The 27,357-nt window shown below is 34.6% G+C and overlaps 1 protein-coding gene across 7 annotated transcripts in view; it reads left to right on the forward strand.

Moving 5' to 3' along the window:
- Positions 1-27,357, forward strand: part of LOC124638583 (high affinity cAMP-specific and IBMX-insensitive 3',5'-cyclic phosphodiesterase 8) — a 227,686-nt gene that overhangs the window by 131,726 nt on the left and 68,603 nt on the right. For 4 of the 7 annotated variants that reach the window (XM_047175604.1, XM_047175605.1, XM_047175607.1 and 1 more), the window contains one exon: positions 13,930-14,018. In XM_047175604.1, the coding sequence (XP_047031560.1) occupies positions 13,930-14,018 (89 nt within the window). Of the gene's footprint in view, positions 1-13,929; positions 14,019-17,690; positions 18,641-27,357 lie in introns of those variants that run through there. The other 3 variants (XM_047175608.1, XM_047175602.1, XM_047175603.1) reach the window with 3 other exon arrangements.

The following is a 27,357-nucleotide window of genomic DNA, read 5'->3' on the forward strand; positions in this document are numbered from 1 at the left end:
CAAAAGACCATCTGTTGTTTATTTTGAATTTCAAACTGCAGTATTTAGGTTCAGAGAACACTATCAGGTGCATAGTATCGAGGTACACAGTTACGTAAAAACTATTTGTTTCATTAAGACCTTATATGACCTTTTTATGTTGTAGTATAGGTAACCTTTAAGTAGCGTTATGATAGTGTAATGTAAAACAAGTTCTATTAGAAGATACACGTATCAGAAATACATAACGTTGTGATGTATTACTAATATTAATAGGAAGATGACTTTTTATCACACTGTCGTAGGAAGAAAAATTATTAGGCTTTTATCCATTGAAAAATACTCACAAATAATTCGATAACTTACAGTCCATTACATTTAGCTAAAACGATTTAGATAAACGATGTTCAGTTGTCAAAACGCTAATGTGGACTGTAGATACAAGGCTGGTTATGTTTGGCTATCGCAATAGTAAAAAAAATATAACTCACCTTAAATAGGGTACAAATATTATTGAAAACAAAGCAACAGCATAATCATCAATTATACGTATACTTTTTAATTATAACTAAAAGTAAGTTTGCATGTTATAGTTTAATATTACTGCGCTGCAACATATTACCATTCTTTTAACTTTTAATTACAAGGAGTCTCGAATTCCTAGAAAACTTGAAAGTAGATAACAAACTGTAGCCCAACATTTGCATCTAAGTTACTTCCAAGTGAAACCCAGGAATACTCAAGCAGCAACATGGAAAACAAAACGACGAACGGAGATGTCATAACGATGAAAGTAGCGCTCCAAAATGCGGGTGTTCGGGAGACGAGGAGTGTTATTAGATCCGCTCTTACGCCTTCTTTAGAACCCGCCATTTTTTTAAAACCAAATCACCAATCAGTAAAGTCCAATTGACAGGTTTGTATTTATTTGACCCTTGTCAATTGTCTAGTTACTGATCACCCCTGCTTTACGTTGCTTGACCTACAAGAAGGCGCCTGACCTGTCTTATGACATCTCCGCTCATCCCTCCATCCTCTGTGAGCAGCAACTTAGCAGAAACCCAGTGTGACCAACTTAATAAATACAAGTGAGCTCAACTTAGTTCCTGTAGTCAAACAACGCTGGGTGGGGAGCTTAACTAGCGTCAGTAGTGTGAATAATGGTTCGGATTAACTTGTTACTGGTTCAGACAGTTTTATTTATTTTTTTGTGTTTTACGCGGTTTATAAAATGCACTTTGTACAGGATAGGTAGTTTAAGTTTAGTTATATAGGAACATTGAAGGTACAAATATGTAGTTGTAAATGGTGGTTGATTTTTTAAACTAAAAATAAATAATAATTAATGTAGGAATGGATGAAAGAAGAAGTCATGTTGATTTGAGAAAAAATAAAAACAAGGCTTTTTAAATTATATAGGCTTTTTTATTAGGCTACTTACTGTGTCCCGCAGTTCCACTTGCGTCTCGAAGGAAATATTTACAACACTTGGATAAAAAGTATCCTGTTATTTTTGAGGTTCAGTAGTTTAGGCGTGAAAGCGCGACAAACGGAATTACTATCATGTATACGGGGGGAAATATTTTCCCGAACGCGTACGAAACCTTAGGTGGAAGCTAGGAATACATAATAATATTATAAAGAGGAAAACTTTGTTTGTTTGGTTGTAATGGATAAACTCAAAAACTACTGGACCGATTTTAAATATTCTTTCACCATTAGAAAGCTATATTATCTGCGAACAACATAGGCTATATTTTATATCGGTGCGGGCAGTAGCTCCCACGGGACGCGGGTGAAACCGCGGGAAAACGGCTAGTAATCTAATAAAATATAAACAAATAGACGCTCAGTTCACTGTACCCAATGTCCTACCAATTAAGTACCTACATATTAACAACAACAACGACATAAAAACCTGCTTCTGTTTATTCAAATTTTAATTTTAATTATTTTTAATCAAGCTTTATTTATCTTTAATTATTGGTTGGCAAAAAATATAGGTAATATTGGAGAAATAAAAGTCTAGTTTTCAAACATAATTTGTTTATATAAGTTGTTGGTGTTAGGTATACCTAATGGGCACCTCTCATCCCGGCCGCCGCGCTGGACCAGGAAAACACCATGGGCGCCGGGTGTCGCGTGATGACTCCCGGCCACCGTAGGCGTGGGTCTGTGGGCGGTGAGTTCGGGTGGCTCATCGTCCCTCTGTCTGCTTAGACGACAGACCCGTGTCGACGGCGCGCGTTGTTCCACGCGCTCCTCAAAGAGATGTCAGCAACCCCAGCGGGGCCCAGCAGGGCCAAGGCCTGCCGGGGCTGCGGGTTGTTCGAAAGAGGTACCGCGGCCCTGGTACATAAAAGGCCTATGACGGAACACGACGGTTTTTAGTCAGTAAGAGTCTGACACTCCCTCACCGCTGCTAACCCACAGCGGGAGGGGTCATTTGATGATTTTTGACGTCGGAAAAAAAAAGGTATACCTAATGACTATTGGGAGTTATTTGGCTCTGATTAGCCATATATTGCATTCCGTAATATTCGAGAGCCAAGTGATACATGTTATTAATACTGAATCTAATGAGATTAACCAGCGCCCTGCATATGTTACATATTGATTACCAATTCCAACTCTGTACCATAAAAAAATGAAAAACACAGTTTTTTCGTCGAAACTTTGCTTCACTTTTTGATAAGAAGCTTTATTTAATTTTTAATTATTTTGGAGCGCTCGAATTTGAAAAGTCGTCTTTGTAATTTCATTGAAGAAAAATACGAGCACAATCATGAGCAGCGATCTCACAAAATTCGATCCTTTTGGCATCGATATTTAAAATCAGAAACTGGTTTTAGAAAAATATCCCACGATTTATTTCCCATTGAAGTTCCATTTACAGCATTCAAAACAATTCAAAATCCTCTCAACCACAGACTAAAACATGCAAACTGACAGTAAATCCTCTTTGCATTGAGTACACGTGGTTTGTAGTTGGCACAAAATAAATCATTTCGTATAAGACCGAGAGTAAAACGTGTGCACAGATAATAGCGAAGTGATTAATTGAGCCCACCTGGCCGCCAGTCGTTATTAAACCTTATTTGATACTAGATATACATTTTAGCTATCTGATAGCTTGAACTATTATAGCGAACCTGGCTTAATTGCTGCTTTGTTTGCGGCGGTGTTTGATATAAATGCAATTTAGACTGTATCAATATTGCTAAACATGGTACTTGTGTACTAATCATGATTAGGTTGATGCTAGCCTGTATTAGGTAAGTCTGGGTCGTGATTATAATATTATCATTTAGGAAAGTTCTGCTCCTAAAAGTTAGGTACGCAATGACATATTCATCGGTCAATGACCTTTTCGTGTCGGTACCAAAGTCAAATAACATTATGGATCATCTTAAATTCAATACATAGGTACATAATCTATTACACGTACTCGTATTTTAAATTCTTACATAAATAATATGGTCAACATTCTAAAAGTACACTTATATTTTTGTCATATTAACTGATCTTTAAATAATTTTTGTATATAGTTTTGTTCCGGTATAGCCCATTACGATTTTGGGGAATTTTTCTCCATTACAGTTACCCTATGCTCACATTTGGAACATGCATGTCTATCCCCAAAGTACTGGCCAACTTACCGTTTACGCATAGTTAATCGACCTGCTACCATGTGTTGACATACTCTACCTAGTTACAGTCTAGTATATAACACACAAATGTCCTCGTGCACTTGATACGCTGCCCGATAACACTAAGACAGTGACGTAAGCAATGTGTACACACATATTACGAGACACATTACAAAAATATCCACCATATAAAACCTACAAACTTAACTTTATACCTCACAGCGGCGCCACTTGCTAACGAAATCTGTCAACGAACTGTCAAATTCAGTACATTCCATTTTAGTTCCGAATTTCGCCGCCCGCATTTGTAAGTGTATTTTGTAAGCTACGTCATTTACAGTATTTGTTTCGCGGTACATTTTGAGATCTTGATGTTTGTTATTTACGTTAGATTTTTCCATGTTACATTGTAGCATTTAGTACTTGCTCTATTGATAAATTTGTTGAGGAGTAAACATTTAAGTAGACGCTTCCTGCTTCGTGCCTCGTTTATACATTGCCAATAGGGTAGTGTCCAGGGTCGAAATAATGAAATAATATTTAGTCCGCTTTTTAGATAATCAAAAAATATTGGATACGTATTTTTTCTTTTTTTAATTAAACATAAAATGACAAAGATAATACACTTCAAAAATTAGGAGTGGGGGCCTTTTACGTCACAGTGTCCTGAAAATTGTAGCAACTTGTGACGTCACACTCAACTTTAACACGCTATATCTTAACAAGTTCTGATCCAATTTAAAAAAGAAAAAATACGTATCGCTTAATTTTGGACAATCTACAAGACGGACTAATTATTATTTTTTAGGAAACTAGCCTATTATAGTTCATTCTTACAGCTGGGATACAAAATCCTACTACTTAACGCAAAAGTTCAAATTACACTAAGGTAATCGAATCTGGCGAATTAAGTAAGTTAACATTTCCAAGATATCAAATAAACTTCTCTTTGATATTCCTAAGTAAAGACTACGTTAGTAGGTAAGTATCTTGAATAGCTTGAAGTAAAACTCAGTTTTATCATTTCCGTAAAAAGCGATTAAAATTCAAGCTACTTTATTTTACTGACACATCCCAATTCTTCTCAACTTAGATACTTGCGAGAAAACATAATTTTTGCTTGATAATGTACTACTATTACTGCATAGCTTTATATATGCACCATCTATTTAAAAACAATCTATCAATATTACACACCAGCCACACGACTCACCAAACATACCAGTTCTATTTTTCTAAGCAGTGTCCATATTGTTTTTCATATCGAACAATCGGTCTCGTGACACAAGCATTAGACTGTATCACTACATTGATAAGTGACAGCCTTGTGCTAATTTCACTTATTATTACCTATTACAAACGAAACATTTGCATATCGTATCGTTTGAATAACTTTTATGCAGTTCTGTGGGGCTTCTTCTATTGGTTGGTTAGTGGGGTATTTATTGTTCTGATAAAGAAGGTTTCTTGGCACAATGACAAGGTGTTAGTCATCACGAAAGTGGGGACATTTTTGTAACACCGATGTTTTCTTTCACCGGATTATAGTAAAATGATTTATTAAATACTAGCTTCCGTCCGCGTCTTCGCCAGCGTAGAGTTCGGTAATATCGTGTTTCCAACAGAATTCTTCAAAAGTCCGGGATAAAACTATCCTATGTTCTTTCTCAAGATCAACTCTATCTCTGTACCAAATTTTATTAAAATCAGTTCAGTGGTTTAGACGTGAAAGCGTAACAGACAGACAGACAGACAGAGTTACTTTCGCATTTATAATAATTAGTAGGGATATCTCTAGTTGTTTTTGCTATATGTTAATAAAAATACTTAATATATTGGGCATAGACTTTAGGGCAAAATTAAGGCTAATAAATCCCTCTTAAAATGGAACAGTCAGTGAGCATTCTTTTAAAGCCACGACGCCAAAAATTCAGTGTGCACTTTGATCTGAAGTAATATCTACATACGAGACTTACTTGTACGCCATAAATCTTTTACTTACGTACAAAGTTCACATTAGCAACTGAAACAAATTAAAGACAAAGAATTTACCGAAACACTTAAAAGATTATACTCGAACTCATAAAAATATTTGTTAAGCAATTACAAATTTCACAAAATGTCAAAGGTTGAAAATCTGAGTGTCTGACATTTTGACGCATTTAAATTATAATGAGGAGCGTAATTATTATTGTTTTTACGAAGAAAAACTGTCTGACAGGGTGTCCGTTTGACATGATAAAGTATCAAGCTGCTGCCTGACATTTTGGGCGAAGAAAGTGTAAATTGAGCAACGTAGGGTTAAGTTCCTTTTATAAAGGTTGACGAATTAATGAATTTGATATCACATTTTCGTAACACCTTTATTACCAGTTCCTGCGTGGCTTATCTTCGTGTGAAGAATAGTTATACAACAACTACACCAACAGACGAATATACAGCTATTTTCTGTAACTAGGAAACTACACAGTGTCTCTTTTATTCGTATTTTCCTTTCGCAGATATGCTGAAAGAAATTTCCTTAAAAATAAACATTACCCATGTAAATTCTTTCCTGTTGTGTTTCTTTATCGTGTGTACAAAAATCATAAATAAATATATATCCTTATTTTTTGTAAATATAAAAACAAGCCTTCGTATTTGTACAAAAAAATCTGCAGATTATTAATACACCGTTGCTGAGCAACGAAATATAATAATGATTAACGGGCTTACGTGGTTTTGGTGGCGGTAACTACGACCGCACGGATAGAGTATCTCATTAAATTAAATGCATACGTATAGGTAGAAACTTGGTTAACTCAGGACGTAAGGGAATATTAATTATGAACAGGTATATTTATTACGAAGTTGGTTTGGTACTTATTTTGAGAAAACTTAGACTTATTTTATTTTATAGTAGACGGAAAACTTACTAACAAGGCGTATTTATTTTGCACAGAGTTTCACCATTTTCGTACCATAATGTTGCCACAACGGTTTACAACACTGGGAAACATGATTTTAAGAATTACTGTAGACCGTATCTATGCAGGAGAAAATCAATTGTCATTCTGACTATGGTGTGATCAACGAACAGTAGGTAACCATGTTATTAATATGTACTACACTCAGGTAAACTACTAGGTTAGTCCTAAGAAATAAGAGGGTTTTAATCTAGTGACCGTCAGCGGGACGTCAAAACAATGTTTGGCAGAAGTTCTCCGAAGTTTGAAACTCCCCAGAGAAAATAATACCAGCTATGCCATTTTATTGTGTACTAGCTTCCGCCCGCGGCTTCGCCCGCGTAGAGTTCGGTTATATCGCGTTTCCAAAAGAATTACTCAAAAGTCCGGGATAAAAACTATCCAATGTTCTTCCTCAAGGTCAACTCTATCCCTGTACCAAATTTTACTAAAATCAGTTCAGTGGTTTAGACGTGAAAGCGTAACAAACAGACAGAGTTACTTTCGCATTTATAATATTAGTAGGGATGCCTAGTTAGAACATAATTATAGCGAATCGTGTAAGGAATGGTGAACAATGTATTTGTATTCGGGACATTTATAAAGGGGTGCTTATTAAATGAACCCTCATCAACACTGAAACATCTCAACTTTTAATTGTTAAACTCGCCGAGTAAATCTGTCTACACGTTTGACGTTGTAAATCAAATTAAAAAATTATGTCTCATTAGACTTGGAGTTTTGTAGCTGTTTAAACTTCAAATTCATTTTCATGACGCTTCAGCGATTTTAAACGTTTAATTTTATATTTTTTACAATATTTGAGGATCTGAACAAAGAGAAGCCGACCCCAACATAGTTGGAAAAAAGGCCCGAAGGATGATGATGATGGTTTGAGGATCAGAACAGATCGTATTCCAGAATTTCTATTCTTATTCACAGGAATATAAAGTGTACTTTTAGGCTTTAGTCAACAGGTAGTCAGTAAATAGCAGTAATTTGATCAAAATTATGTTTTCGTCAAAATTAAGTGTGCGACAGTGTATGGTCTCTCTCTGCTAACAAAGAGAGATAGTGGGAGATCGTGAAAAAAGCTGTGTCCGCCTCTATGTGGACGCCTCGACGTGACCACCACCGCTCTGCCCAGAGCGAATCGACAGAGAAGAGAAGAGTGTATGATACCGACCGAATAGATTTCCAGAGCATCTGAAGGTCAAACTTAGTAAACTGTAACTCTTAAACGTGGCTCAGATAAGACTATATTGTTAATCGATCTCTCTTAACGTCAATGACTTTAGAATACCTTAAACCATAGTAACATCCAACTTTTACACTGCATAGTAGAGGCTATTAATACATAATCCAACTAATAATAAAACATTACTCCTACGTTACACTATCCCACCTTACACGCGAACACTTATCTACGTCACCTATCCTATAAGCATAATACACTAGGTAGTAGGTACCTATATACTCTGCCTTCAGCTGAACCCTTGAACGGCCATCTTCACCTCTCACAGCACACGACATACAGTAAGCCAACTCTACAATGACGTTCAACTTAATACCGCGTGAGGTAACAACGTAACCGCCAATAGTTTCAGAGGGCATTAACCATAAGAGGGGTCGTGAAAACTTATTGGGGAGTTATTTCACCCCACAGGTTTTTACTTATTACGGGGGAAAAAGTTTTTGCGCGTTATTTGTAAGATATTATTAAGGTGTTGTGTGAGGGGAATTGTTTATTTCATTGTTATTAGTTTAGGCCATGTTGTAGCCGACGGAGTTAATTTTGTAACTATATTATTTATAGTACATTATTAAAGTAAATAACAACTTACATGCTCTTTAAAATAACATCGATACTCTTTAAAATGTTCAAAAATCAAATTTATATGTATAAAGTTTTATATAAATGAAAAGTTTTGAAACGTTCAGCACAAACTTAATTCAACTTATCCACTACGAATTCAAGAAACAGAACTATCTCGTTACATTTTCTTGGAGAGTCATTCTCAAACGTAGTTCGAAATTAACTTACTGCATTTCCATGAGCTGTAACTACACACGAGTATTCTGGGTCTTAATTAAGCCCCAGTGGAAATTCCCTTAATTAGCTATCTTCTAACGACGCTGGCCCGCATAGTCTGTGTACGTGGAAATGGCTTGAATGGCATATACTAATGTATAACTTAGCCATTTGCCATTTGCACCTCTCCATTGTGATGTAAACAAGGATCTGTGTGTCTTGTGAAACAATGAAAGTCGAGCCGTATTAAAGATGGCCGCGACTGAAGTTGGTGACACATTTTCTTTGTATTACTGCTGGGCGAAAATACTGGTGTTTCGATTTCGAGGGGATGTTTGACAAACTATTTTGCGTTTCGAAATTTTTCTGAATAAATATTCATAGTGGAGCAAATATGAAATTTCTAATTACACGAGAATATTTTAACTTTGTTCAACTATTTATTTGAATTAAATAACTTGAGTTTTGCAGTCTATTTTAATTTTGTTGTAATTTCGTTTTGAAAGGCAAAGGTGAATGCCATACAATAAAGTTACTCTAAAAAATTAAATGTTATTATTATTTGATATTATAAGATCCCAAAACATCAAAGTCGATCGAAACACGATCTCCAAGTCGATAAATCCCAATCGATTACACAAACAATAATCGGCAAGCCTGATAGATGTAATTTCATCACAATCGCAGTGGCAAGCTATCGATCACTGCGCTGCATCGCGTTAAACTGTTTTGAACAATAGGCGACTAGCGGGCTGGTTGCGCTAGAGGAATGATAAACGCAACTCCATATATGAATCGTGTTTATAGAGTTAGAGAGGCTGGATGTGATAAGTTCTTGTTTGTCACATTATTTATGTACCTATAGTAAATAAGTAGGTAGGTAATACGACTTTTTTCTTATGATATACACTATACAGTCTTTCATGTCAATTTAAAACAATGTCAAACATGCAATGATGAATAATGATTTAATACTGACAATGGAATAATTATGACAATGGAACTCTTCAGACTTTGATATCGGGAAAAATTCGTTCATGGAATTATTGAAATCTGAAAACAGCTAATCCTATTAATATTATAAATGTGAAAGTTTGTGAGTTTGGCAGAACAGAATGTGCTGTAGATATAAGTTACGGGAAATTATAAGCGTAGCCACAAAATTATTTATTGGACACATGATTAAACTTCTAATTTTATAACTAAGCAACGGGGAAATGACATAGCCACTAATAAACTAATTCGTCTTTTTTACAACGCCAACTAAATATACTATAGAAAGCTTCAAGTAAAGATCATCATCAGAGAATTATTGTGACTTGTCCTTCTTATTTATACATTGTCATCTAATTTACTAACTCGGCCTCGTTTTTAGTATATTACCATTTATAACCTTCTATTAAAAAACATTGTAGATATTAAAAATTTAAGTTAGTGACGAAAACGAATCGCTGCAAAACCGACTCCACGTAGTCTTGTCTGCCCTACCCCTAGAGTGCAATTCAAAACCGCGTAGGCGCGGAGGGGCGAGGCGGCCTGCGAGCTGAGGCGCAGGTGGTGGGCGTGAAAACCATCTGCGACGATAAGCTCGCATGGTACCGCCGGAGCCCCGCAGCACCGGAGCCGTGACAGAAGCGATGCTTGCTGCATGTTGCTTGCTTACATTTTAAACGTACTGAGTTAAAAAATTAGAAGCTAATTAAATATATTTTATGATGTCATTTAAAAGTATTTTAGAAGTTTACTGTTAGAAAGCATGCTACAAATTTAGATGCTAAATAATAACTACCATGCTGAGTTGTATTTAGAGTGGTTTACTTAGAAGATAACAAGTGGCTAAGATAGTATTATTTAGATGCTCGTTAATTGTGGCTGAGTTAGTAATTTAGAAGGCAACATACATTTTTGGGGGCGAATAATGGTATTAAAAAGAAGCCTGTTTAATTAGCACCCATAAGTTACACATAGGAACAGGAGACTTATGACACTTTTCATCTGGGTGCGTCAAATTAAAAACTTCGATCATTCTATTTTCAAACCAGAAGTTCAAAAAACAATATCAAGTGAGCGCATGGTTGCATTAACCAAGCGGTCCGGGCATGCATAAAAGATGTATTAGCTCCGCTAAATTAACTTGCAAAATGGCACTACCACCTGCATACAACGTGCTAGTTTTCTTGCTTTACATCGTAATTTTCTCTTGACGGCTAACTTGGCGGGAAAACTCGGTACCTTGACGCGAACAGAATATTATACACCGACCGAGTAAAGTGTTCATACCTATCAGCGTCGGAAGATTGATTTGGTGTTGCTATTTTTAAAATTTAATCAAGAAAAACGGGAGGTTAAAGTCAAAGGAAAGTCTAAAATGATGCCTAACTATTGTGACATTTCGCTTTGATATTCGCTACATAATATACCTGCCTACTTATGTAAAAAAAAATTGTACGCCAATTACAGGCAAAACATGTATGGCTCTAACCTACCTAATCTTAACACCTCATGTTTAACAATACCTATGTTTTGTAAACATATACCCATGTTTTAACAAAATAAATTATCTTTTATCTTCTATCTTTTTTTATCTACATCTCTGATACTTTGTGTGGCGCAACATGGTTACCTTAGATGACATCTCGTCATTTTGTTCTGCATTGGTGACAAGGAAACAATGCAACGTTTTACTTTTGCATCTAAAAATATTAAAACCTCTTACTTAATTACGGCTGATTGAACTTTTCACTTCTGATTATACACTACGATAACACGTACATAAGTGGCTACCAAAGTTTAGTTCCTATTTTAGTCAAACGCCAAAATCGCTCGGTCGGTCTATGCCAAAAGGTTACCTATCTACCATGAAGGTGCGTTCTGATTAATGATTGCAGAGTCAAAGACTGAATGAACTAATGGATTTTGGATTCGATTTATCTTTGGTTTGCAAATGATTTGGAGTTTGGGATGTATTTCATTAGTTTTGGTACCAAATGTTAATGGTATGTAGCTGTTGATTCCGTTTTTCCGAATTGATTATTTGGTCTAATGAATGCACTACGGTTGACATTCTAGTATTGTAAATTGTTTATTGATATGTATTTATGTAGTTCGATCGGGCCCATAAATCAGTATGAAGATAATTTTTTATGTGATACATTAGGTACAAGAATCAGGTATCTAAGTAGTCGGTGTTGAAGGAAAGTTTAGTCACGGCAATATATAACATGGTTTAGTCTACTAATTAAATCAACACCTAGAATAAATTATCTTCCAAACATTTGGCAACTACTGGAATGTTAGTCAAATTCCTGAGACCACGTGACTATTGTGAAAGTTGTTTAGAGTGACTTAGGCAAATCGCAATAAACGGACCTCCTACTCGTTTATAGCTAACATAGACTCTTGCGCAATTAATGGCTGTAATTTATATTATAAAAATGTTAAGGAACCTGTCTCGCCATGGTCATGATATAGACCAAAAATAATAATGGTAATAAATTGTCTATTAAATTGGTAAAAGTGTTTGTGTATGTCTACGTCTCCTTCGCAAATTCAAGACTTATTCTTTATATGGATTCATATTCATATAAATAAAATTAGGTATTATTACTGAATTATTCAGCGATGCATTTGAAAAATGTGTAATTATGCACTACTTATATTTTTGTATCTAACGTGTAACTTAAACCATTTATTTACCTATGTTACTAGATACTGCTATAGGTACTGTACTATTTCAAAGTCTAAAAATATCAAAATTAAAGTTGACAAGCAAAATAATGATTAATTTATAACAGTCTAGATGCTCTATAAACTGCATACAGAACCATATCTCCCATGACATTTAAACTTCGAAACTGGACCGCATTCCGCAAGCAAATATGCGAGTAATTTGACCTGAGCAACGCCACAATTTGTCAGTGAGCAACACTGGCGTATATCACAAGACTATCAACAGGCTGTCAGTATCCCTTCCAGTGAGTTAATGTATGCTCAGACCACACTCGTCCTACATTCACCCCCCTTCTTCGATCAACTGTCTCGGCATGACGGCCATTACCTAACCGACCGCTTGCGCTCTACAAACTCCTCACCACAACGCCAAAATACTAACACACTTAAAAAATATCCCGACCCTCTTATCACAACGTAATACGGTTGACAATTTTATAAAAGCTGTTACCGTCGAGTGCAAAATTAATTTTGCTTCATCTACTCTACTCGCTGTTTACATTCGGCCGTCGACGTTCGTCATTTAATTAATTCGATATTTGAACGCGGTAAAGTGCTGTCATTTCTTTCGGCCAGTGTTATTTTTTCGTGTTTTTTTTATATCTATGAACCTTTTTGGTTATGCCTAAAATTATTAAAAAAAATACAGGATCATAAAAAACCTCGTTGGTGTAAATTAGTGTTGTTTTTTATATGTGTTTTGTGATAAAAGTGTTAATAAACATGTTGTGATACAAATGCTATGTAAATGATAATGTTGGCTGGTCAGGAAGCCAGCATCGAATTGGTGCAAAGGTGGCTTCAGAGACGAGGCAGCGATGACACCGATGCAGGTTAATAACATCATTAATTAATACGGTCGATATTAATATTTTATTAGTTCTGTTTTGTTTACTCTCGTAACCGCATTATTAATTCGATTCTCTGCGAAAAGGTTTTTAATTGGTTTAATTTGGCTATCGACGAAAGTTTATTTGTGTGTGAATGGTAATAGTTACCTACTGCTTAACACAAACACAAAACATAATTTATTGTTAGTAAAGACTCCCAAACCCATCATATAATATTTTTTTATATGATCATATTCCATATATTTTTTTTTCACATCATGGGATAAGGGCAGGAGGATGATGATCTCTTCCACCCCGATTTTTGAAATGTATAAGTATTTATATTGTTTTAAAAGCTTACTTTTAAACGTTATTTACTACAGAAATGCACTGAATTATTTGCGTGGTGCTAAATCTCATTAGCTATTATCCGATTTCTTCCGCATAGCGATTCTTCGTGTCTACTTCGCCTTCCCGTAACCTAATATTTTTTTAATCCCTTAGAAAACTCTTCGAATGAACTTAGTCTTAGTATACATATAACACAGAGGAAATTTCAAATCATACTAAGCAATAGTTACCGAGTTTATCTCACCGTCAGTTGCACAACGCTCCATTAAAATTAAAGCTTCATTAAATCTATTGCTGACACCTTTTATCTTGTTGACAAAGAAAGAGTCAGCAATAGATTTAAGGAAGCTTTAACTTTAATGGACATTAGTATAATAATAACCCACAATAACAATATTCTGGTATTGTTCCAGGCAGCTCGAGCGGTTCTCCCGGGGCTCGCGCCGGCCGACGCTCCTCGCTGGCGCTCACGCCGGAGGACGAGCCCCTAGTCGATGTCGCCGTAAGTAACAGCTTTATATATATAAATATTTGTATTAGTTTTAAGATAAAATTGCTAGATCTAAAGGAACATGTTTATGGGAAAGTCTGATTAGAAGACAGAAAATTGAAAAATTATTGAGTTTCCTCCCTCTTTCCATAAACTCTCAAGTATCTCTATTTACATCCAGCTAGTCTAAGCTAGTGAAAGCTAATATTAATTTTCTTAGTAGTCGTAAATACTTTTATTCTTTTCCTTTCCCAACACTGTAACTCGATAATAAGTTACTCTAATACAAACAAAAGCACAAGCCTGATGCACAACCACAATGCACTTTCTTTGACTAGCCAAAACCATGTGGTTAATTTTAACACTTATCACAAAATTTGGTTGTTTTTAAATGTCAAAGTCCGATAAGAGACGAATTGTGATCGGCACTGCTTACTTTAAATTGGTTTTGTCGCAGCCTAAGGTACTGATACTCCTCCAAATAGTGTTTGTTTATGAAAAAGCGATATTTTAAAACACGTGGGTACAATATCTAAACAGTAGAACGCTTTACACTAAAATACCGAAACTCTTAACATTGCCATCAATCATCAGTATAGCCCATTTAGAGAAGGTGAAAATTTTATCAAATACGCATAGTTTTTCAAAAATGTTTTGATCTAACAAAAAGGTACATTAATCATTAATTAAAACTGCATTATCATTTTTCTGAAAATCACTTCAAAAACTTTTCAAAACACCGACGAACTTTCTGCCAGCATTTAGTCCAAAACAAGGGTTAACCAATTTCTTAGCAATTGTACAAAATTCAAATTTAGAATACACTCTCACGCATGCTTGGCTAACCCTTTTGATGCTAAAAACATACTACAATCATTAAAACCCTTTGAAATACACGTAAAGTCCTTAAAACTAAGATTTCGCATAGGTGCCCGCTTTTTTTGCAAAAGAGTTTATTTACCTTTAATAGTAAAGACCAGGCATTCAAATAACTATGTACTTAAATGTTATTTTCAAACAATACAAATGACATTTATATAATTATAAACGAGCATAAGCAGTAAGAGCCAATTTTGCGTCGTTAACATGTAACCTGCATATCATTAGCTATTCATGACATGTTGCAAATTAATTCTTAGGTACTGCTCTAAACTTTAACCTTTCTTTACACAGTGTTTATGTCACTGTAGAGTTCAATTGTTTACTTATAGTATTTATTGTTCTGTGTTGCTATACAAAAAATATGCAAGTAAGAAAGAAGTTTAATGTGTGACTTTGCAAAAGATTCGAAACATCCTATGCAGTGAAACTGCCTGGTCGTATATATTTTGAATGGCATGAAGAATAATAAAACGTTCAGTTTATTTCATCAAAATTACTCTCGTTATGATCTTTATTATCAGTCCGAAATAAAATTGCGACCTTAATCTTTAAAAGCCAGGAAGTAATTTTCATATTCTCAAAAGAGGCCCTATAAAGCACAACTCTTCAACTCAATAAAACGACACTGAAACCATTTACAAAACAAACCAATTACATTTACTCATTTATGAACATCTTATTCGCAATAACGTATTCAAAAGACTGAATTGCTTATTGAATTCTGGCGCCGAACCAATCTAAAGGGTCAGGGTTCATATCCGCGTGGCAAAATGCCTCATTTAGGCCCACACACTACAGACTTTTAGTTGGCCAATAGTTTGTTGGGGCTCAAAAATCAGTATGGAAATGAATGGTACGCACATAACAACGATTAGGTATTTCGCCCGTTTGCTAGCTAAAAATTGTCTCATGAAATTCTGACGTTTGAAAAGTGCTGATTTTCATCCTACTTTAAATAAACCATTTTTGATTGTTTGATTGACTTCGATTGAATTTACGAAAAATAAAACCTTCCATCGGGCCAACTGTTTAGTGTACAGGGTTCCCCTTAAAGATGGCGTGCGCAAGATTCAGTCGTACTGTCGTGATTAATGGTGATGTTCATTCTTTACGAGCCGTTGATTGGCGCAAAAAGTTCTTAATTCAAAAGAATGATGGAGATATGCGGGTCAGTTTTTCAGTTAAAGAATGTCGTTCGAATCAAGATGTCGGGTCAAGGAGTTATTGACTCTTATATGTGTTAAATATGTAAAGGCTTTTATAAGGATTCAATCTGGAAGAATGAGTTACTATTAATGTAAGGCCTACATTTGTACTTCATTGATAAGCTAAACATTTACAACCTCGATAAAAAGCAGTCTGAAAAAAAGTTAACCGCCACAGTGTTTCCCAAGATTTGAGCTTTAACCTAACAAATTAACAAACTCATTAGTTTTACATAAGTAGGAATAATAATTATTCATTTAAAATAATGACTGAACCATTCTAAAAGCATCTCTGCTTACGAAAATACGTCTCTTCCGCTTGGCGTCCCTATTGAAATTAGCCATTACGAATAACATTATTATTACACACATTCCTATCACAATCACAACATTAACTGCATCAGACAATATTATCCTAGACTCAATTGAACCAATCCAGATAGTTTCAACAGCAACCTTTAGTGACAACCTGACATGACATAACATGAGTATCTCGGCCTTTGGTAAATTACGCTCATTTGCATCCAATCGTCACTGCCATGAATATGTCGTCTAGCTTGTAATTACATATATATTGATCGTGTATAATGTACTGACGTGTATATAGAGAAGTGTTAGTTAATGTCGTGTATCTTGTTAGAAATTTACTTGAGAACTAAATTAGCTGTTGTGCCAAAAAAAATTGCAGCGTCTATGATAAGAATAATTTTAAGTATCATGGCTAAGCCCTAATCAACTCTCAAAACTCTAAACTTAAAACATGCTTAAACAAAACAATTAAAATAAATAAATTGTTAGTTTAAAAAAACTATAGAAAAACAAACTCTTATAAAATGCTCATAAGAACGAAAAATTTTACATCACGAAGTTCCAGCTCAACAGTTCCATATTATTGTATTGTCATCAGAACTACATACAGCTGCCAATTCATGAACCTATCATTCTTGGAAGATGTTTAAATAAGTTACTAAAGATTCCATAGTTAAATACGGGTCGACCCAATAAAATCATGTTAAAGTATGAAATATTTTTATACGAATCGATAGAAATCTTAGTAACGCCGACGCCGTTCCATACACAATTATGAATAAACCGCTTGATCAGCTAAAACTAATAATGTCAATCAAGCCAAATGCTCATGTTATGTTTCAAATATGTCAACCTGCACAAAGCTGACCAACTGACGTCAATTAAACCAGTAATACCTAAGTTGTCAATTAGCAAAATTTCATACAAACACTGAATTTGCTGAACAATAGCAGAGTATGCAATTCCAATTTGTAAACTGATATCGTTGGCCTCGCAATTAATAATGTGATGAGTTTCACGCAGACAATGCTGAAGAGCAAACATAATAAAACTAAATTATTCGCTGAAGCACCAATATTTTACTAACTAACCAACTTAACGTGTCACGTTTCAAATCTTAATCTTCGAATATTTCAATCAATGCTATAAATACACTCTTGAAATATTCAGCATTGAATTCTATAATTATTTAATCAACATTTACAAATGACTTATAAAACGTAATCAGTGCGGCTGTAATCGATAAGTGCTATCAACAAACCTCAATGTTTTAGTTCGATATAAAACTCGGTGCGGCCCAGTCACGGGGGATGTACGAAATTTTCGTAAACCACGTGCAAACTAACTAGTGACGTAACTGTGAAAAATTGTGGTCCAAGTGATACTTGTTTACTCTGTGACATAAGTGAAAAAGGTGTTAATGTTTTTAATTAGTGAACACATCTGTTGCATTTTAAAGATAATCAGGCGAACGCAATCGTTGCCACTTACATGCTTCAAGAGCCTTTTAATGTCGATGATTCGATAAAATACGCGTATTGAGTAACAGTATTTACTTTAAATCAGGCAGCATGTAGCGATTTGGAAGCAATTCTAATTAATATCATTATTATCGAGCAGCAGGAACTGTACATTATCTACATAATCGCTAATGTTTAGATTGGCATTGATTTGGAAGAGATTTACTCGTTACGCCAAGGCAGTGATTAGGTATGTGTATGGTGATCGTGTAGTGGAAATGACCTTCGCGTTTCGTTCTCTTAAAGAAACAAGTAATCAGAAATTATGGATAAAACTACTGAGACCGTAGTGGCAAATCATCAGGCACCAGAGAAACCAAAGAATTTGGGATGTTGGGCGCGTTTCAAAAGCCTGTTCGAAGATAGAGGTTTCGATCTAGAGTATGAATATGGACCGCGAAATCCACGACCAATTAGCTTACTGGGAGAAACTCAAGATGCTGAAGGATACAGAAGAATTTCAGAAAGACAATCAACTATTAGCAATAGTAAAGAGAAAAAACCACAAGTTAATAATACAACGAACAATAATACTAGTAATAACATAGACGGTGAATTGACTGGTGTAATTAATTTCTATGAACAATTTGCTACTTTAGGCGATGATACGAAAGAGGAGCCTGATCTATGGAGGAAGTCAGTCAGGCATCGAGTTTCTATGAGACCGAGTGCTATACTGACTAATATAGCCGAAGAACCTGACGATGAAATAGAAGTGGTAAGTGAATATTTTCTAGAACATCCAAATAATAGAGAACGTGAGTAATTTTGTACTTGGAACTGTCATCACTAAGGAATGGAATCCTAATCTTATCACAAAAAGGAGTACGTATCAAATTAAGTATTGTTCAAATCCGATTTGATCGTTTCCTGTTTTCTGATCTGTCTAATATTATTTGATTAGAAAAGGCAACTGATTTAATTATTTCAAACATAGAATTAGAATAAGACATAAAAGTCCAGTCACAGACCTGTGCAAGTGAAATTGTACAAACTCGTTTTTTGTTACATCTTAATGAATGACTAAATGGAACTGGTTTTCGATATGTTATCTGTGCGTTGGTGACAGATTAACCTGTCATTGCAAGCGTGGATAGATTCGAATTAATCTGATAGCATGAACGGTAAACGCCTCTGGCAACACTGATGGTTGGTGAAACATGACTTTCACTGTAATTGGATTGAGACAATCTGATATGACAAGATGCAGAGCAATTTAGCGGTTCATTGTATAATAACTTAGAGGGAGTCACAAGAAGGCTGTACCGTGGTTAATTTTATTTGAAATGTATTTGAAAGCAAACAAGATTTGGGAACAGAATTATTATTATTAGCCTATAATGTCCCACTTCTGGGCAAAAGTTATCCCATCTAGCTTCCACACTTCCCGATGCTTCGACCGCGTCTAAGTAAGTCGGTAGGAACAGAATAAGTGTCAAAAAATACTCAAGGACCATTTTTGTACATTAAGCACTACCGAAGTATCAAAAATACATTGTCCCAAATACATCCTACATATTAACATAGAAAAAAGCTCCGATCGAACATTAAAATGATTACCAATATATTACCCGTTACGCGTGAGTTCGTAAACGAATATTGAATTTACTGGCTTCACAATAGGCCGAACAGAGGCTAGGTGGCTACACAATAGTGGACAATGGGCTTGTGGGGCTGCCCATTCATGTCGTGTCTGTGACGTGATGGCTATAGGTGTTCTGCCTACTGGTAAATGTGTGGGTTTTAGGTACGTGTACGGGTTTGAAAACACGTGGACATTTTGGTTGAACTAATCTTCCTACAAGTTACCTATATTTATAATCTAGTTCTAAGGTGGTCGTCTAGAAAAGTCTTTTTGAAACAAAAAAACAAAAACTGAGCAGTGTTGTCGGAGAGTTAAGTTACCCAAGTCACATTTGAATATTCCAAACAGTTTGAAATACCTATTTCAAACTGATTGAAATGATGGTATCTTTAAATAATACGTGACTATATACATACTAAACACATTTAAGACCCAATATATAACTCTATTAATATTACCTATTATGTGTGTGTGTAACGCGATCACGAAAAAACTACTGGATGATTTCTATGAAACTTGGCAGAAATATGGTGGGAAGTAGTTTCCCCGAAACGTGAATTAAAAACCAAGTGCGGAAGCTAGTATTTATATAAAAATCGTAGCGGCTAATCTCAAAGATTAATTGAGACAGCATTAAAGTTTCAAATGCATTAAGATATTAATGTTTTAACTAACGTAAGCCTCAATTTACTTGTAATTTTAAATCTAACATTAAAAATAAAACCGATAAAAATTACGTAGTACAGTTAATCAGATTTACAAAGCGATATGCCTATATTGAACAAAAGTGTGATAGAAGCTACCGAGGCGGATTTATCTTGCTTATCGATCTAACTTACTTAGTTAATAATCGTAATGGTTTCCTTCAAACCGTTCATATCTGTTAGTTAAAATAAACGAAGATTATTATTGATAAGATTTTCAGTTTAAATTATGCATGCACTTACCAGTCATAATGTTTTGGTAGTAACATACTAGACGCAAATATTCAAAATCAAAAATCAAAATCAAAATCTTTTTATTTCACATAGGCCTTTGCAGGCACCTATGAAACGTCACATTAGTTGCACGGTTCCAAACTTCCGCACGCGCTTTCACCCGCGCCTCGAGAGAACTAATCCCCTAGGTAGACAAAAAGTAATTTATATGTTATCCTGATATTAAGCTTAATTACTGCTAATTTTTATAAGAAATCTATTTTACAGAAATCATCTTAACAATCCATGTTAACATTAACAAATTCTGAATAGAATGAAAGACAACGGATGTTATGTAAATAAAAACGTAAAATACTAAGAATACTATTACGTAACATTTACGACAGAGTAATCGATATTAACTGATTCGATTAGATTGCAATCTAATCAGTTGCACTTACTCTATATCTTAACAATTTGACTTACGACACTACAGCTGTATTTGATATAAAATTGTAAACAAGTTATAAGAGCACCCGTATACAGCAAACTTGTAGTCGGCCGAGAGTTTGTTAGGGCTCATAAATCATCAGTATGAAGATGAATGGTAGTACGCATTTACAAAGATCAGGTGTTTGGCTGGTACATTGATAGGTATCAAGAATTTATAAAAATAAAATTGCCTTCCATCGAGTTAACTGTTGGTAGGCTGTTAAGCCTATAGTGTGCGTTTACTTTAAGGGTACATAATGTTTTGTGCAGTTGATGCTGTACATTTAAAGGGGAAAAATTTCATTGTTAGTACTTATCGGTAGCAACTGTTAACTGCACCAAAAAACGTTCAGACTGTAGAACAGATTTTTGTGCGATTATTATTAAATAAACAATTGAATATTGTGCTGTCAGAAATAGTGATGGCATGTATTTTGAATTTCGAAAATTGAAATGCCCTCTGGCATTGTAAAAAGTAACATGACAGTTGAATACTGAAACAATTGCTATTTGTTTGAGTTTAACCAATGTTATTGTGGATTGATAGAAATATTTTTGAATTCGTTGGTTTACCTGATCGAAGCGATATTGCAGAGAGCAAAAGCTCCAGGCAGTTTCGAGGTTTTTTTTTTAATAGTGTTTGGTTTTTAGGGTTAAATGATTTTTTTTTTCTTTTAAAAATATATAAATTATTCATATTACGTATACTTAAGTTTCAGTGTGAAATATAGAGTTCGTACATACTAGATTACAGTTTTGAAAGAGTTTGCCATACAAAGCTTTGAAACATTTTGCGCATTTGTGATACAGAAAAAAACGGGGATTTTTACCGTATTAACGAATCAAATAAGTATTTATTTCAACATATTAGTTTACGTTTATTTTAATCATATCAACAGGGGATGTCCCCGGCAGTAAAACTAATACTTATGTGGGATTAACGAACCACCTAATCCTAATATGATTAATACTGCTTATCGCAAATCCAAGCCATTGCTACAGAAGTTATAAATAAATATCTTGATTACTTCCTGGTGATATATTAGATATACGATGCAATATTTATTTTGGTAATCCCAAAAATGTACATTATTCTTTATTGTACCCACACAAAATATTTAACTTGGGCTTGGACTTGGGTTCTCTACCAGCAAACCTTCCGCATTTTTTTACAAAAACAAAATGTTTGGTTGTGTTCATAGATTATTTCGAAAATTATAGACACCTTTCAAAAAATTGTTCTAACCTGCAGTACAAAAGTTTCCGTTTTTATCTGTTCATCTGAATTTTTCCAACACGTACGAAAATTTAACGATTTGTCAATGAAGCTCATTCAAGCGGAATGCATAGCTCATTAATAAATCAGTTCCCGCCAGTGCATTTCGAACCTTAATATTAAGGTCACTAAGTGAATATTTCTATGAAGGGTTGATTTTCGAAAGCTATTTCCCGTGTGAACATGGACGTATAATCCTGTGGGTGGAAAGCTAAGAGCATTAAACCAACAGGATACGTCATTTCTTTGCCTTCCGCACTGTACGTAAAATGCTTAATTGTGTTTGACAAGTTTGTCATGTGTTAGTAGCGATGTGATCGAAAATACTTGGGAACAATAGTTTTGTTGTCTCCACAAAATCACTCTAAATTGGCATGAACTAGTAAACAAACAAAATTAGCAGACTTTCACCAAAATTTTTTAATGACTTGGCAGTTTCTGTTGGTTTAATGTTCCAAGTCGGAAATATTGGGTCTGACGGCTCCTAATAGGTGGAGCGATGGAGTGCCATAGTCTAGGTCCTCAGGATTCTACCTGACGTTGATCCGTCGAGGGATGGTAATTGATCCGCGGTAATAGCTTTACAGAGTAAACGGGTTTTCGCCTCGACGGTACCGAACTTTTATTTGTTTGTGTTTTTAATGGACCGTGGTAAGTTTGGCAAAAGAATGGTTGCCATGGAAACAGTTTGTTTTAAATCTATGACATGGAACTTATATAATAATTAATGGCAGATGAAGAGTATGGAAGTAGAAAACGTGTTGCGTCGATGTCAAATAAAAGAGGGATGAGGCAAAGAAAAACTTATCAATAGGTAGAACATGTAGGCCGATTTTATTGTTGTAGTACCTGCATATTGGTTAAGGTGTAATTGGGATCCGAAATATGTCAAGGTTATTTGAAACTGTGTCAAGAGTATAGGTACCTGTAAATAATTTACAGGGGAATCAAACTAAATTCCCGCGATTTGGAAAATAGGTTTTCGTTATTCATCCGTACCTGCGGTACCTTTCATTGTTAAGGTTTTAGGATATACATAGAACATACTTAGATATGTTCTTCTAAGTTATCAACTAGTAAAATAAAATTCAGAAACATTTTATCTATTCCATACATGTAGGTATTGTAAATACAAAAACCAAAATCTAGTTAGTTTTTATTCCGCCCCGAGCACAAATACACAAACAATTCTATCCATGTTGATCAACATATTGTTGGTGTGGTTTTTGTAAAATTGTATTGTATTGCTGGATTCTGGATTCAATTTAGAATAGATGGACTGTAAACACGTTGACAAATCACAACCACTTTATTGCCTAATTGATACAAAAGTGACAGCTTAGCTACGTTTTATTTATTTACTATTTTTGTACACGCTCATAATAAAGAAAGACGACAGGAAAGAAATAATTAATTTAAGAATTAAGTTTTCTTATTTTACCTACTGTATAAAAGTTTGAATTCAAGTTTTAATGTAGGATCAATCACGGGTATTTTCTTATCAAATCAAGCATTGAAGGTATTATTCCATTTTAACTATGTAAATATATATTTAAAATGTTCATACAATTGCAGAATAAACAATAAAAAACGTGAAGGAAAAAATATTTTTAAGTACATAAAAATACTGTAAAATCCACCTCAAAAACTGCCCATAGCGATAAAAATCACAGTAAATACTGAAATGTTTTCATCAGCAATGATGGTTGATATTCTGATACCTGGGGGCGAGTGCAGCGTGGTGCATTATGCATGGTTAGTTAAACAATATCGTGTCGGTTGGTCGTGTACGGGATTTATCTCGCATCGGAGATACATTTGTTTTTAATATACTTACATATACTACAACATAATGTGGAAATTGTTACAGTTTAAGAAACATTTCAAAATTAATAGCAATTGTTAAATATTTTTTCTGAATAATTGATTCACAAAACTTCAGTCAAATTAGGCTCAAAACCTACCCACAGCAATGAAAATCATGACAGTTAATTAATTTATTTATTCTTTCATGATTTTCAGGCAACAATGGCCTATTGATTGATATATACCTTAAAAACTATCATACATACGTTAAATACTACAAAATGATTACACTTAATAGTGAAATGTTTTCATTAGCAATGATGGTTGATATTCTGATACCTGGGGGCGAGTGCAGCGTGGTGCATTATGCATGGTTAGTTGAATAATATCACATCGGTAGGTCGTGTACGGGATTTATCTCGCATCGGAGATACATTGGCTTTAATAGGAATTATAGAATAACGCGTTATTTGTTACATTTAAAAAAAAACCTTTTGAAAACGTGATGATATCTGGGATAGATTTTTTTTCTCAGAAAAGCGAGTGTGCCAGCCTTTTGCTTGTATATGTCTATGGACATTATCTTTGTATGACTTTGCCACTCGGCCACTACTGAGCACTCCGAAGCTTATGCATAGCTACAACGACAATATGTGTGTACGCTTCTGTGAGTTGAACTTCCTTTATCGTTCTCCAAAACTCTCTTCACCCCAGATTAAAGCCAATTTTAAGATTTAAACATCTATTAGGTACATATTTCACGTTTCAATTCCCTTAGCAACAAGAAACATGAAAGAACGACCTTCGTTCCTAACCTTTACTATCACATTTATTTCTATAATAAAAACAAACAGTAAATCACTCACAGACGTTTCTTTGCGTACGCGCATGTGACGTCACAAGCTACCCAAGTAATAAATACCATATTATACATAGTAACAGCTGATTTCCATACTAATAAAATAAAGAGGAAGTATTTTCATACTAATAAAATAAAGAGGAAGTATTTCCATACTAATAAAATAAAGAGGAAGTATTTTCATACTAATAAAATAAAGAGGAAGTATTTCCATACTAATAAAATAAAGAGGAAGTATTTTCATACTAATAAAATAAAGAGGAAGTATTTCCATACTAATAAAATAAAGAGGAAGTATTTTCTTGTTTGTTTACTAAACTGATTTGAAAAATTCTTTCATTGTTAAAAAGCTACACTCTTAAAGAATAAGACAGGCTGTATTCTGTCCCGGTAGGTACGGGCAGTAGTTCCCACGGGACGCAGGTGAATCTCCGGGAAAACTGCTAGTGTATAAATAGCTGATTTCTTGTATAAACATCTGGGCGTGAACAACACGTAGCCATATTTAATTGTGATAGACATAAGATCAATTAGTGTGAACTTAGAACAATTGACTTGGTTTCATGCGTGCTATAAATCACATAATCATATACGTGATTATAATGTTTTTACTGTTCTACGGTACGAGTATGTCTTATTTTAACAACAAAAAATGTGTAATTCTATTAACTAGCTACTGTGATCTGTGAACATACTTTCCGAGTTTTTCTCCTAAGCCGACATTCGCATCTTACTCTTTAAAAGATTCCGCAAGAAAGAAAGCTTCTGAATTGACCCTTTTTAAGGCATAACATGACGAAATAAGCTTATAAGAATTTGACTTTCCCCTAGATTTAATAAGTTTTTAGGTCATTGTAAACCAAAGCTCAAACAATGGGTCCTATGGAGAAGAATCAAAACTCCATAGACAGCTGAAAAGACTGGACATTTTCAATATTCCTACATGTGTATTAAAATAAAATTGAATATAGCGCCACAATCAATCTAGACTGAAAAACATACTACGAACACATGTTTTCCTTCAGAAGATAAAGATCTATAACTAAATAAATACCTAATCATCCTCGTAATTAGTATTTAATCTAAAAATATCTACTTATACGTATTGTTTCCGCCATATTGTTTTGATTTACATAAACATATACGTGTATGAACTAACGTAGTACTTGGACTTTGTAATATTTATCACATATTACCTTCGTGAAATCAAAATTGAAGGATTTTTTGTGAAGACAATTAAGTATCACATATTCACCTAAAGTAATCAAAAATAATAATTTAACAGTTACGCAAAAATTGTTTCCGAACTTCCTTCAGGAGTGATATTGATCGAAGATTTCAGAAATAAATAGATTTTTTATATGTATGTATCAGGCCAACAATAATTTACAATGAGACTAAATATGTACCTCAAATCAAATAAGTACAGTGCAACACAAAAGTGTTGTTTCGTACGTTCAATATCAATTGCGTGATATTCGAGTATTTAGAGATTTACCCTGTTGACATTAATCTTACCCCGCGCTTACGTGCGACGATCCTACGTGATCCAGGAAAGTACTGATAGAAACAAGTGATTTACTTCTTCGCTATAAATTGCCTTCGTTCAATAAGTGTTATGGAGTAATTCATTTGTCTTTCCCATTTTTAATCTATACTATCTAGACTAATATTATAAACAGGAAAACTTTGTTTGTTTGTTTGGTTGTAATGAATAGGCTCAAAAACTACTGGACCGTTTTTAAAAATTCTTTCACCATTCGAAAGCTACATTATCCACGAGTAACATAAGCTATATTTTATCCCAGTGCGGTAGTTACCACGGGACGCGGGTGAAACCGAGGGAAAACGGCTAGTTTTTTTATAAATAAACATTACAATGTTTTAATCAATGACCCTGATTGAAGGACAAATTGGTATCAGGGCAGGTTTTATTTTCTCATTTTATTCTGACTATTACTAATTGAGATGTCTTCAATGCTAATTGGGCTTACTCAAGAAAAAAAGCGAATTAATCGAATTTGAGTATCCTAACAATTTATTTATAGACACAGATACAAAAAAGGAACAATCAAATAAAGCTCCAAAACTCAGACCTCACGCCCACGCAGTTTTTTTCGTAAACAAATGGCTTGAGTGTTAGCAAATAGTTGCAAATTGATATTTATTCGGCTAGCGCGGTGTCAGCGCTCGCAACACGTTCGCTCACTGATTTATGTCGACATGAATTAGTTAAACGTTTTTTTATTCACTGTACCTACGGAGCGTAAAGCCGTCTGACTCATCGCGATTGAGACCATATATCTAGTTGAAGGAATAAAGTTCAAATTAGCTTTTCTGTTTTTTGTTTGACCTACATAAGAATAGATATGTCTTACGGAAGAAAGATAGCGGAGATGTTATATGGAACGTAGTCAGGCGCCTTATTGTAGGCCAAACTACGTTAGGTAGGCGTGATCAGTTACTAGAACTACAAAATAACCTACCAAAGATTGGTTTT

Source organism: Helicoverpa zea, chromosome 17 (assembly GCF_022581195.2).
Source record: "Helicoverpa zea isolate HzStark_Cry1AcR chromosome 17, ilHelZeax1.1, whole genome shotgun sequence".
NCBI classification, from domain to species: domain Eukaryota; kingdom Metazoa; phylum Arthropoda; class Insecta; order Lepidoptera; family Noctuidae; genus Helicoverpa; species Helicoverpa zea.